The sequence below is a fragment of the Macaca nemestrina genome, chromosome 7 (assembly GCF_043159975.1).
Source record: "Macaca nemestrina isolate mMacNem1 chromosome 7, mMacNem.hap1, whole genome shotgun sequence".
NCBI classification, from domain to species: Eukaryota; Metazoa; Chordata; class Mammalia; order Primates; family Cercopithecidae; genus Macaca; species Macaca nemestrina.
In genome coordinates this window covers 33,861,828-33,876,263 of record NC_092131.1, presented here as the reverse complement: position 1 = coordinate 33,876,263, position 14,436 = coordinate 33,861,828, and the positions used below count along the sequence as shown (strand labels likewise).

Here is a 14,436-nt window from a genome sequence, read left to right as displayed (position 1 = left end):
ATTCTCCTGCCTCAGCCTCCTGAGTAGCTAATTTTTGTATTTTTAGTAGAGATGGGGTTTCACCATGTTGGCCAGGCTGGTCTCGAACTCCTGACCTCAGGTGACCTGCCCACTTCGGCCTCCCAAAGTGTAGGATTATAGGCATGAGCCACCACTCCTGGCCTCTACATCCATATTTTTATATTGCTAGTCCCTCTTTCTGGAATGCTGTTCCTCCAGCTCTGGATCATTCTTATTTAGAGCTCAAATATCATTTCTTTAGAGAGAGATTTCCTAAACTCTAATCTAAAATGAGGCTGGCCACAGTGGCTCATGCCTATAATCCTAGCACTTTGGGAGGCCAAGGCTGGTGGATCACTTGAGGGCAGGAGTTTGTGACCAGCCTGGTCAACATAGTGAAACCCTTTCTCTACTAAAAATACAAAAATTAGCTGGGCATGGTGGTGCACGCCTGTAGTCCCAGGTACTCCAGAGGTTGAGACATGAGAATCGCCTGAACTCGGGAGACAGATGTTGCAGTGAGCCGAGATCGTGCCACTGCACTCCAGCCTGGGTGACAGAATGAGACTCTGTCTCAAAAATAAGAATAAATAAATAATAAAATGACCTCCTCTAGTTACTATCTACCTTATTACCCCATTTATTTTATTGATAGCATTTATCACAGTCTATAAATTATTTTTATTTGTTTACTTGTTAGGAGACTGTATAGCATCAGATTGCCTGCATATAAATCCCTGCTCTGACACTTACTAGCTTTGTGACTTTGGGCAAGTCACCAACCTCTTCTCTTTTTTTTTTTTTAAGACAGAGTCACCCAGGCTGGAGTGCAGTGGCACAATCATGGCTCACTGCAGCCTCCACCTCCCAGTCTCATACAATCCTCCTGTCTCAGTCTTCCGAGTAGCAGGACCACAGGTACACACTACCATGCCTAATTTAAAAAAATTGTTTTTTGGCTGGGCATGGTAGCTCACGCCTGTAATCCCAGCACTTTGGGAGGCTGAGGCAGGTGGATCACCTGAGGTCAGGAGTTTAAGACCAGCCTGGCCAACATGCTGAAACTCTGTCTCTACAAAAATACAAATATTAGCTGGGCATGGTGGTAGGTGCCTGTAATCCCAGGTACTCGGGAGGGTGAGGTGAAAGAATCAATCGAACCCGGGAGGCAGAGGTTGCAGTGAGCCGAGATCACGCCATCGTACTCCAGCCTGGGCAACAGAGGGAGACTCCCAGAGATGGGGAGTCCTAGAGCTGGGTTCTAACTCCTGAGCTCCAGTCATCCCACCTTGGCCTCCCAAAGTGCTAGGATTACAAACATGAGCCAGCACACCTAGCCAACCTTTCTTTTTCTGTTTCCTTAGTCCCTGCTTTTGGGCATAATAGTAGTATCTATATTACAGGGTTGCTGTGACAGATAAATGATACATGTAATGTTCTTAAAACTGTTCCTGGCACATAGTAAATGCTCAAAATATGATAATTATTGCTTATTGTTTAGATTTCACCCTAGAATATAAGCTTCATGAGATCAGGGACCTTGTCTGTTTTGTTCACCACAGAATTTCAGTATCTAAAACAATCTGGTAATTATTACTGCACATAGTATTCTTTTATTTTTTATTTATTTATTTATTTTCTTGAGATGGAGTTTCGCTCTTGTTGCCCAGCCTGGAGTGCAATGGTGCAATCTCGGCTCATCGCAACCTCTGCCTCCCGGGGTCAAGTGATTCTCCTGCCTCGGCCTACCGAGTAGCTGGATTACAGGCATGTGCCACCACACCCGGGTAATTTTGTATATTTAGTAGAGATGAGGTTTCTCCATGTTGGTCAGACTGGTCTTGAACTCCTGACCTCAGGTGATCCACCCGCCTCGGCCTCCCAAAGTGTTGGGATTACAGACGTAAGCCACCGTGCCCGGCCAATGCTCATAGTGTTTTGTAGACTGGCCAAGCACTTCTAATTTTTATTTTCTACACCAAGTAAAAAAGAAATCAAGATTAGGGTGGAGTAGAGGGAGAGGCTACTGAGAACAGCCTAGTCCTGAGGGCTTCCATTCCTGAATGAATAAATGAATAACTCTCATTTCAGTGCATTTAGCAGAAATTCCTCCTGGCTCTGCTTTCCAATATGGAAGTGATTTTTCTCCCCTACTTATATGTCATACTGCTTGCTTAAGTGGGGAAATGGGGCGGTACCCTAAGGTTCCTGTGTTTACACTGTCCTCTTTGTTGGCTCCTCCACCAGTGCTTGGGAGTTCTTCTTTCAGGTCATGGGGATAGGAGTTTTTTATTTGACATTCTAAAATACTTTTTGATGAGTAAAATTTGTTGTTAGAGGCATAACTATTTAAGTAGCCCATTTTCTTTTTTAGCACCGACTAGAACAAGAGGCTGAAAAGAAGATAATAATGCTGGCAGAGAGAGCCCACCATGAGGCTGTTGTGTAAGAGACTGCTGCCTCCTTTCTGACTCTGATAGCCTCTCTTGCCTCTTTGCTGGTCTGTTTTCTTCTTACCTTCTTGTCTTCCCCCTTCTGTTCTGGCTTACTTGCTTCAAATTTTCTGGTCTACTGTCCCTCACTGTTTGTTTCTCTTTGTGTACTCCTACCCCTTTCTCCTCCACTCTTTCTGTGGCAGCAAGGTGTGGTGCAAAGAACCTGGGCTTTGAACTTATTTATTTATTTATTTATTTAATTTATTTTTTTGAGGTGGAGTCTCACTCTGTCACCCAGACTAGAGTGCAGCAGCATGATCCTGGCTCACTGCAACCTCTGCCTCCCAAGTTCAGGCGATTCTCATGTCTCAGCCTCCTGAGTAGCTGGGATTACAGGCACCTGCCACCACACCCAGCTAATTGTTGTATTTTTAGTAGAGACAGGGTTTCACCATCTTGGCCAGGCTGGTGTTGAACTCCTGACCTCAAGTGATTCACCCACCTCGGCCTTCCAAAGTATTGGGATTACAGGCACGAGCCACTGTGCCCAGCCTGAATTTGACTTTGGTTCTCAACATGTATGCTAACTAACCTTAGGAAGATTTCTTACCTTTTTGTTTGTTTCTTTGTTTTTGAGACAGGGTCTGGCTCTGTCACCCAGGCTGGAGTACATTGGCGTGATTGTGGTTCACTGCATCCTCCACCTCCTGGGCTCAAGTGATCCTCCCACGTCAGCCTCCAGAGTAGCTGGGACTACAGGCATGTGCCACCACGCCCAGCTAATTTTTGTATTTTTTGTAGAGACTGGGTTTTGCCATGTTGCCCGGGCTGGTCTTGAACTCCTGGGCTCGAGCAATCTACCTGCCTTGGCCTCCCCCAAGTGTTGGGATTACAGATGTGAGCCACTGCGCCAGGCCACATTTCTTAACTTTCTTGAAGTTAAATTTCTTCATCTAAAAGTAGGGCTAATTTACTTCTCCTAGTAATCTGAGTTTATAAAAATAAATAGATAATAAAACCAGGGCTGTCATGAGGTATATTAGTGGAAGTATATCTAACTCTCAAGTCTTAATGGTTTATTTCTTGTTCATGGAACAATCCTATGTGGGTCTGGCAGCTCTCCTCCAGAGATGATTCAGGAACCTCGCTGCTTCCTTCTTGCACCTCTTCCATGTTTGAGTTTTTCATGTCCAGTCATGTGGACAGGAAAGAGCATGGGAGACTCATACCTGCTCTTAACTGCCTTGGACTAGAAGTAACCCATCCCTTTTCACTTTATTGATTTATTTATTTTTGAGACAGCGTTTCGTTCTGTCACTGGTGGAGTCATGGCTCTCTGCTGTAGCCTTGACTTCTTGGGCTCAAGTGGTTCTCCTTCCTCAGCTACCTAAGTAGCTGTGACAGACTACAGGTGCAAACCACCATGTCTAGCTAATTTTTTAGATTTTCTTAGAGATTGGGTCTCACTGTGTTGCCTAGGCTGGTCTCAAATTCCTAGACTCAAGTGATCCTCCCATCTCAACCTTCCAAAGTGCTGGGATTATAGATGTGAGCCACTGCATTCAGCCGTTTTCACTTTTTTATTGGGCAAGAACTTAAATTACAAGATTCCCACCTAACTATTGAGTACCCACCATAAGCTAAATAAGTGGTGGTCGCTATTGCTAATATTGGGGGGTGCAGGTGGTAAAGCAATCATTTTGCTATTTTGGCAATATCTAAAAGTTAGACCTGTGTTTTGAGATCTTATATCTATTTCAGGCAATTGAACGATGCTGGAAGAAATGTTTTTAAAGAGAATGTTTATCTCCAGAAAGCCCTGGCATATCACCTGAAGGAAGCTGGCACTCTACAAAAAAACTCCCAGAAGTTGCAAGAGAGTCATGCTTTACTTTTACATCAAAAGGTTCCCTCTCATTTAGACTTGGTGTCCTTTTTTTCTTTATTTAAGGATTGGGTTGATAAATACCAAAAATTGAGTGTAATAATGATATATAAGGACAATGAGACCATTTTTCATCTGTCTGGATGATGCACTTTTTTTATCTATAAAGGTTAAATACTCAATCTTATAATGCTTATAAGAAGCATTAGACTCAACTTTATAAAGAATATATCAGAAACATAAATAAGACCCTTATCCTCTACTACCTTAGAATATTCATTTTTCTTTGCCTAGAGTTGGTCCCTGAGTCACTTAGGAATACATTTAGCTGTGAGTAACAGTCCTGACATCAGTGGCATCACCACACTTTTATTCTTTCACCTAAAGGAGTCCTGGAGGTAAGCAATCCTCAGCAGGAATGGTAGTGCCACAAAGTTAATAGACACTCAGTTTCCTTAACTCTGCTCTGCAACACTTGGCTTACATCCTCAAACTTACCTCACAGCCCAGTGGGGGATGCTGGAGCTCTAACCATTCCTTTAAATAGCAGGAAGGAAGAAAAAAAGAAAAAAGTGTGCCTTGCCTTTAAGAGGTCTTTCTGGAAGTCCTACACACATTTCTATTTACATATCATTGACTAGAAAATGGCTATGCTGAACTTCAAGGGAGACTGGGAATTTTCAGATGGACTTAACTGCCTTTCTGAATGAAGTTGGGGTTTTACTACTAAGGAGGAAAGGGAAAGGGAAAATAGATATTGGTATAAGCAACAAGGATATGCCACAGTTTCCAATATAGTTATTAATGTTTTGCTGTATAGTTTATATATATGTGTGTGTGTATATATATATATAGAGAGAGAGAGAGGGAGAGAGAGAGAGAGAGAGAGAGAGAGAGAGAGAGAGAGAGATGGAGTCTCATTCTCACCCAGGCTAGAATGCAGTGGCATGATCTTGGCTCACTGCAACCTCTACCTCCTGGGTTCAAGTGATTCTCCTGACTCAGCCTCCTGAGTAGCTGGTACTACAGGCATGCACCACCATGGCGAGCTAATTTTTGTATTTTTTAGTAGAGACAGGGTTTTGCTATGTTGACCAGGCTGATCTGGAACTCCTGACCTCAGGTGATCTATCCACCTTGGCCTTCCAAAGCTCCAGGATTACAGGCATGAGCCACCATGCTCAGCCCTTCATTCTTGTTTTATGGCTGCAAGAAAGTTTCTTAGTTAGCAAAATTCACAATTAGTAGATTGCCTTCCCAAGTCCCGACAAGGATCCTAGGATGTTTGTTACTCTCTACATAAAATACCAAAATATCACCTCAGCCTGGCATAAAACTCAAATCTCATGAAGTAATGGAAATTAGTGAGGAACTTCCTAAGTTCTGGAATGATTAAAAAAAAAAAAAATCGGCCGGGCACAGTGGCTCATGCCTGTTATCCTAGCCAAGGCAGGCGGATAGCCTGAGGTCAGGAATTCGAGACCAGCCTGGCAAACATGGTGAAACCCTGTCTCTACTAAGAATGCAAAAATTAGCTGGGTGTGGTGGTGGGCACCTGTAATCCCAGCTACTCAGGAGCCTGAGGTAGGAGAATTGCTTGAACCCAGGAGATGGAGGTTGCAGTGAGCTGAGATCGTGCCACTGCACTCCAGCCTGGGCGACAGAGCAAGACTCCATCTCAAAAAAAAAAAAAAAAAAAAAAAAAAATCACCTCTCTTTCTGTTTTTAGGAGATCAATGATCTGTTGATTAAGGAAAAGATTATGCAACTTGTCCAGCAGAGATCACAAATCCAAACCCTTCAGAAGAAGGTAGTAAACTTGGAGACTGCTCTGGGTTACATGACCAAAGAGTTTGAGAGTGAAGTTTTAAAACTGCAGCAACACGCAATGATAGAGAACCAAGCGGGTCAGGTAGAAATTGACAAGCTGCAGCACCTTCTTCAGATGAAGGACAGGGAAATGAATCGTGTGAAGAAGCTGGCCAAGAACATACTGGATGAGAGAACAGAAGTGGAAAGATTCTTTTTAGATGCTCTACACCAAGTGAAGCAACAGATCCTAATTAGCAGGAAGCATTATAAGCAGATAGCACAAGCTGCTTTCAATTTAAAAATGAGAGCAGCATGTGCAGGAAGAACAGAATATCCCAAAATCAGAACATTTGATGGCAGAGAGCACAGCACCAATAGTGTGAATCAGGATCTTCTGGAGGCCGAAAAATGGTACTAGCAATACTTTATCATCTTTTTTGCTGCTATTTTTGTGTCCTTTACAGAAATAGGAAGTCTGAAAAGTTTAGTTTTATAATATTCAAGTATTGAATAGATTTCTCAGTAGGTTACTTGAGGACAGGAACTGACTTATTCATCTTTGTAATCTCTAGGCTTAGCATAGCATGTGGGGCTTTGGATGTATTCTTAGTACATTCCCCTCTGTCTCATGATAGAAGTCTTGTTAAGGAGACTATTTGTACTATAGGTTGTTTTTTATGTAAGTTATATAAGGTCATTATATATCTTTTCACTTGTTCCTTTGTTTCCCGTAAATTGGAAATTTGTTATAAAAGCCTGATTAGATTCAGGTGAATTTTTTTTTTTTTTTTAAAGGCTGGGTCTCACTGTGTTGCCCAGACTGGTCTTGAACTCCTGGCCTCAAGTGATCCTCCTGCCTCAGCCTCTCAAAGTGATGGAATTATAGGCGTGAGCCACTGCACCCAGCCAAGTTAAACATTTTTGATAAGCATACTTTCAGAAATATTTTGTACTATTTTCTTTACTATCCTGAGATGAAATTCATAGGTAATAATATCTATCCAACCATATAATTAAAAAAATTAATATAACAATTATTTGTAGGCCGGGCATGGTGGCTCACACCTGTAATCCCAGCACTTTGGGAGGCCAAGTCAGATGGATCACTTGAGGCCAGGAGTTCAAGACCAGCCTGGCCAACATGGTGAAACCCTGTCCCATTAAAAATACAAAAATTAGGCTGGGCGTGGTGGCTCACACCTGTAATCCCAGCACTTTGGGAGGCCGAGGAAGGTGGATCACCTGAGGTCAGGAGTTTGAGACCAGCCTGGCCAACATGGTGAAACCCTGTCTCTACTAAAAATACAAAAATTAGCTGGGTGTGGTAGCACATGCCTGTAATCCTAGCTCCTTGGGAGGCTGAGGCAGGAGAATCGCTTCAATCCAGGAGGTGGAAGTTGCAATGAGCCAAGGTCATTGCACTCCAGCCTGGGTGACAAGAGCAAAACACTGTCTTAAAAGAACAAAACAAAACAAAACAAAAACCAAAAATTAGCTGGGCGTGGTGGTGGGGGCCTGTAGTCCCAGCTACTCAGTAGGCACAAGAATCACTTGAACCCAGGAGGCAGAGATTGCAGTGAGCCAAGATCGCATCACTGCACTCCAGCCTGGGCGACAGAGTGAGACCCTGTTTCAAAAAACAAACAAAAAACCAAAACAATTATTTGTAACAATTCTTTTATTTTTATTTTTATTTTTTTTGAGACGGAGTCTCGCTCTGTCGCCCAGGCTGGAGTGCAGTGGCCAGATCTCAGCTCACTGCAAGCTCTGCCTCCCGGGTTCACGCCATTCTCCTGCCTCAGCCTCCCAAGTAGCTGCGACTACAGGCACCCGCCACCTTGCCCGGCTAGTTTTTTGTATTTTTTTTTTTTTAGTAGAGACGGGGTTTCACCGTGTTAGCCAGGATGGTCTCGATCTCCTGACCTCGTGATCCGCCCGTCTCGGCCTCCCAAAGTGCTGGGATTACAGGCTTGAGCCACCGCGCCCGGCCTTGTAACAATTCTTTGTTATAGAGAACTGTCCCATGGATTGGAGGACGATCAGTAGTGCCCCCATCATTGTATTAACCAAAAGTCCCCCAAAATTTTCTAAAATTTTAGAGATCTGCCACTATGATAAAGGTAACAGAATGTTTGAGACAGTTGCAGACTATATATTACATAATGATTAACTTTGTTTCCTGTCAGCATTTTTGTTTCTTAGAGCAGTCTCCCCGCTATAAACCATGGATTAAATTATAGTCCATTTGAGGTTATTCTGAAATAAAATTATTTTATATTCCAGTGCAATTAGATTCTTCAAAGGCTCTAACTCAAGAAACTTAAAAGGACTGCAGCCTGGAACTCCTGGGCTCAAGTGATCCTCCTGCCTTGGCCTCACAAAGTGCTGGGATTACAGGCACAAGCCACCATGCCCAGCCTAACATCTTCCACATGTGTTTTTTGCTTTAAATTATTTTTAAAGGACTAATTTTATAGGTTGTTTTGAATTACATGGCTGTTGAGAAGGCTGGACATGCTCAGTAGTCTCTGATAGATAAGATTCTTCTTCAAAATGCCCAAACTATAATTTACTTCTTGTCATATTCAGAAATCTGTAATACTACTACTGTTACCAAGAGATTTGCTGTAATTTCTCCTTTTTTTCTCTCTTTTTTATTTAATACATCAAGTAAGTTGAGTCCCTACCATATATAAGGCAGTTTTCTTTATACCCTTTTGTTTATGGAATGCTAAGTGTTATACATTTTCAGAGGAAGTTAAATGATTGTCTATATTGTTACTGCAGTAACTGGACTCTTCCTATTCTGTGTTCTATGTGACATTTTTGCTACTGACTACCTTAACACTTTAGCCTTAGTGTCCTATTGCCTCTATCAGCAGGGCAGAAATGGTGGTTAAAATATTACATCATTGGGTCGGGCGCAGTAGCTCACGTCTGTAATCCCAGCACTTTGGGAGATCAAGGCAGGTGCATCACGAGGTCAGGAATTCAAGACCAGCCTGACCAAGATGCTGAAACCCCGTCTCTACTAAAAATACAAAAATTAGCCGGGCGTGGTGGCACACACCTGTAATCCCAGCTACTCAGAAAGCTGAGGCAGGAGAATCGCTTAAACCCGGGCGGCAGAGGTTGCAGTGAGCCAAGATTGTGCCATTGTACTCCAGCCTGGGCGGCAAAGCAAGACTCTGTCTCAAAAAAAAAAAAAAAAAAAATTACATCATCTATTTAAATGGTAGATTGGAAAATGAAAATGACAGTTGAAGTATATGGTAATCGACTGGGTGTGGTGGCTCATGCCTGTAATTCCAGCACTTTGGGAGGCTGAGGCAAGAGGATCATTTGAGTCCAGCAGTTAAAGACCAGCCTGGGCAACACAGTGAGACCCCAGCTCTACAAAAAAACAAAACAAAAAGTAGCCTGGCATGATGGTGTGTGTCTGTAGTCCCATCTACTCAGGAGGCTGAGGTGGGAGGAATGCTTGAGCCCAGGAGTTCAAGGCTGCAGTGAGCCATAATGATACCACTGCACTCCAGCCTGGCAACAGAGTGAGACCTTGTCTCAAAAAAAAAAAATAATAATAATAATAATAAATTTTTTTTTTTTTTTTGAGACGGAGTCTCGCTCTGTTGCCCAGATTGGAGTACAGTGGCCGGATCTTGGCTCACTGCAAGCTCCGCCTCCCGGGTTTCCGCCATTCTCCTGCCTCAGCCTCCTGAGTAGCTGGGACTACAGGTGCCCACCTTGCCCGGCTAGTTTTTTTTTTGTATTTTTTAGTAGAGATGGGGTTTCACCGTGTTAGCCAGGATGGTCTTGATCTCCTGACCTTGTGATCCGCCCGTCTCGGCCTCCCAAAGTGCTGGGATTACAGGCTTGAGCCACTGCACCCGGCCATAAATTTTTTAAAAAATGAAGTATATGGTAATCATAAGATGAAACCTAGACTTTTAAATTTAATTAATTAATTTATTTATTTTTTTGAGACGGAGTCTTGCTCTGTTGCCAGGCTGGAGTACAGTGGTGATCTTGGCTCACTGTAACCTCCAACTGAAGGGTCCAAGCAATTCTCCTGCCTCAGCCTCCCGAGTAGCTGGGATTACAGGCGTGTGCCACTATACCTAGCTAATTTTTGTATTTTTAGTAGAGACGGGGTTTCACCGTGTCAGCCAGGATGGTCTCGATCTCCTGACCTCGTGATCTGCCTGCCTTGGCCTCCCAAAGTGGTGGGATTACAGGTGTGAGCCACCGCGCCCGGCCACAAAAATATTTTTTACAATACCAGTACTCTACATGTTAGCTTTTATTATTATTATTATTATTATTATTATTATTATTTTGAGACGGAATCTTGCTCTGTCGCCAGGCTGCAGTGCAGTGACGTGATCTCGGCTCACTGCAACCTCTGCCTCTGGGATTCAAGCAATTCTCCTGCCTCAGCCTCCCAAGTAGCTGGGACTATAGGCGCCCGTCACCACACCTAGCTAATTTTTGTATTTTTAGTAGAGACTAAACAACTTTTTTTTTATCTTGTTCCCTTTGTGTGTATTTTATTTCACCATGTTGGCCAGGATGGTCTTGATCTCTTGACCTCATGATCTGCCCACCTTAGCCTCCCAAAGTGCTGGGATTACAGGCATGAGCCACCGTGCCCAGGCCTCATGTTAGCTTTTATAAACAGAAAGTAGACTGTGAATCCTCTGGGAAAGTTGTAGTGTAGATAGAGACCTGTCTGGAAAGCTTACCTGCAGCTTTGTTTGAAGGTAAGAAAATAGACTACATAAGTTATGCATTATTTTTAAAATTTTGTTACACTGTTTTCACAGTAAAATATTTAATACAAAAAGAAATGTTAATGGAAAAACACGTCAGTAATTTCACCAAACAACTTTTTTTCTTTTTTTGAGACAGATTCTCACTCTGTCGCCCAGGCCAGAGTGCAGTGACGCCATCTCAGTTCACTGCAACCACCTCCTGGGTTTAAGCGATTCTCCTGTCTCAGCCTTCCGAGTAGCTGGGACTACAGGCACGTGCCACCACGTCTGGCTCATTTTCTTTTTTCTTTCCTTTTTTTTTTTTTTTGAGATGGAGTCTTTGCTCTGTCGCCCAGGCTGGAGTGCAGTGACATGATCTCAGCTCACTGCAAGCTCTGCCTCTGGGGTTCACACCATTCTCCTGCCTCAGCCTCCCAAGTAGCTGGGATTACAGGTGCCCGCCACCACACCCAGCTAATTTTTTTGTATTTTTTAGTAGAGATGGAGTTTCACTGTGTTAGCCAGGATGGTCTTGATCTGCTGACCTCATGATCCACCCACCTTGGCCTCCCAAAGTGCTGGGATTACAGGTGTGAGCCACCGTGCCCGGCCTAAAAAACTTTTTTTTTTTCTTGTTCCCTTTGTCTGTGTGTGTCTCTAGATAAATAATGTTATATTACAGTTTTTTATTTTTTTTATTTTTTTTGAGTCAGAGTCTCACTCTGTTGCCAAGGCTGGAGTATAGTGGTATGATCTCAACTCACTGCAACCTCCGCCTCCCAGGTTCAAGTGATTCTCCTGCCTCAGCCTCCTGAATAGCTGGGACTACAGGTATGTGCCACCACGCCTGGCTAATTTTTGTATTTTTAGCAGAGATGGGTTTTCACCTCATTGTCCAGGCTGGTCTCGAACTCCTGACCTCAGATGATCCACCTGCCTCGGCCTCCCAAAGTGCTGGGATTACAGGTGTGAGCTACCGCGCCTGGCCTGTAGTTGTTTCATAATATTCAATTATGGTATGGAATTTATCTTACGTTTACACATTATATATTTTTTAAAAAGAAGAGAAGCCTATTTGATGATATTTTTCCTTTTTGCATTTTTTTCCTCTGAAATTCTTCAGGACACATATTGAAGGAAATGTGGATATTGGAGATTTGACCTGGGAGCAGAAGGAAAAAGTCTTGCGATTGCTCTTTGCAAAAATGAATGGCTGTCCTTCTAGGTAACTCCCAATTTCTGCATTGAAATACCAAGTTGTTATCAAATCTAGAAACCACATAGGAATAATGAACTTACTTTTCTTACTTAGAACTAAAGGGATGGGAAAGGACCAGAAAATATAAAAAGGCCCTACTGCTTAACTACTGCAGCTCCCAGAGATAAAGAGTGGGAGATGAATGAGCATGAAAATGAAAGATGAATTGGAATTACAGGGGGGGGGGAAAGATTCATCTTAGATGTTTAAGGTAGTGCTTACTAAGAAGTTACAATATTGCTCAGCTGAATGAGTGGCAACTGAAGATAAACATAACAATATTAAGATTTTATTGGGGCCGGGCGCGGTGGCTCAAGCCTGTAATCCCAGCACTTTGGGAGGCCGAGACGGGCGGATCACGAGGTCAGGAGATCGAGACCATCCTGGCTGACACGGTGAAACCCCGTCTCTACTAAAAAATACAAAAAACTAGCCGGGCGCGGTGGCGGGCGCCTGTAGTCCCAGCTACTCGGGAGGCTGAGGCAGGAGAATGGTGTGAACCCGGGAGGCGGAGCTTGCAGTGAGCTGAGATCCGGCCACTGCACTCCAGCCTGGGCGGCAGAGCGAGACTCCATCTCAAAAAAAAAAAAAAAAAAAAAAAAAGATTTTATTGGTTTGCAAAGATAAGTAAATTTCTTTTTTTTTTTTTTTTTTGAGATGGGGTCTCATTCTGTCACCCAGGCCAGAGTGCAGTGGCACAATCACAGCTCACTGTAACCTCCACTTCCCAGGCACAAGTGATCCTCCCACCTGAGTCTACTGAGTAGCTGAGACTACAGACATGTGCCACATGTGGCCTGGCTAATTTTTTTTTTTTTTTTTTGAGAAGCAGTCTCATTTTGTCACCCAGGCTGGAGTGCAGTGGTGCAATCTTGGCTCACTGCAACCTCTGCCTCCTGGGTTCAAGTGATTCTCGTGCCTCAGCCTCCCGAGTAGCTGGGATTACAGGTGCCACCGCCATGCCTGGCTAATTTTTGTGTTTTTTGTAGAGACGGGAGTTTCACCATGTTAGCCATGCCAGTCTCGAACTCCTGACCTGAGGTGACCCGCCCGCCTCAGCCTCCTAAAATGCTGAGATTACAGGCACTCAGCCACTGTGCCCAGCCCCAATTTTGTATTTTTAGTAAAGACAGGGTTTCACCATGTTGGCCAGGCTGGTCTCAAACTTCTGACCTCAGGTAATCCACTCACATCGGCTTCCCAAAGTGCTGGGATTACAGGCATGAGCCACTGCACCTGGCCAGTTGTACATTTTAAAATAACTAAAAGAGTATAATTGGATTGTAACACAAAGGATAAATACTTGAAGGGATGGATACTTCATTCTCTATGATGTGATTATTTCACATTGCATGCCTGTATCAAAACATCTCACGTACCCCACAAATACATATACCTACTATCACCCACAAAAATACAAAATAAAAAAAAATTAAAATATGAAAAAAAATATGAAGGCATGAGGAGACACTGCCTCATTCATTATCTTTGTTGACTTTCACCTACCACAGGAAATACAACCAGAGTTCTAAGCCTCCAGTTCCAGACTATGTTGTTTCTGACAGTGGGGAAACAAAGGAATTTGGGTAAGAGCTCTCTAGTTGCTAAAGTAATAAACATGAGCCCAACATGATGGTTCTTGTGGGCATCTTGAATGTGCTAATTGGAAGTTAATAATATTAACAAGTCTGTTATTCTAAACCAGGTTTTCTGTGTGTATAGTTGTTGATGGCTCTGTTATTTTGTCATTATTACAGGGATGAAAGTAAGCTTCAAGATAAAATCTTCATCACCCAGCAAATTCCAATATCAGACTCTTCTGGTAAAGTGGTGCTACCCACTATTCCAAAAGGACCTCAAGAGTCTGACACAGTAAGGAGTCTCTCTTATCAAACAATACATATTGTTGTCACCCTTCCCCATGTTGCTTCTTGCTAAATCAGTTATTTTCTCTACTAGTTAAGAGACTTCAGGGATCAGTGGAATGAGTAATAAATAGCATTAGCAGATTACATAAATTTTTAAATCAATATCCATACAAATGCATATTATACTAATGCAAATGCAAATGTGTGCCTCTTTTTGTGTGGAAACCTATAGGTTGCCTTTTGAAGTAAGCAGCCTAGCCACAATGTGTACTATCTTTTATGTAAGAGTAAACATAGTGACCTTGTGACTCTTGGCTTTCCATCACAGGTGGGAAGTCAGAGTCATTACAACCTAGAGGACAAAGGCTTATAAGGAAATATGAAATGATTTTTTTAAGCCAAGTTTTTCTCTTTAAGAGTTTTTTAT

The 14,436-nt window shown here is 42.9% G+C and overlaps 1 protein-coding gene across 6 annotated transcripts in view; it reads left to right on the top strand.

Moving 5' to 3' along the window:
* LOC105495808 (basal body orientation factor 1) overlaps positions 1–14,436 on the top strand; it is a 65,107-nt gene that overhangs the window by 26,099 nt on the left and 24,572 nt on the right. For 5 of the 6 annotated variants that reach the window (XR_011625738.1, XM_011765607.3, XM_071099867.1 and 2 more), the window contains 6 exons: positions 2,375–2,445; positions 4,197–4,341; positions 6,050–6,543; positions 12,007–12,108; positions 13,653–13,727; positions 13,899–14,013. Coding sequence is in view for 4 of the 6 variants with exons in the window: in XM_011765607.3 (XP_011763909.1) it covers positions 2,375–2,445; positions 4,197–4,341; positions 6,050–6,543; positions 12,007–12,108; positions 13,653–13,727; positions 13,899–14,013 (1,002 nt within the window). In the remaining 2 variants the exon portion in view is untranslated. Of the gene's footprint in view, positions 1–2,374; positions 2,446–4,196; positions 4,342–6,049; positions 6,544–11,596; positions 11,715–12,006; positions 12,109–13,652; positions 13,728–13,898; positions 14,014–14,436 lie in introns of those variants that run through there. The other variant, XR_011625740.1, reaches the window with a different exon arrangement.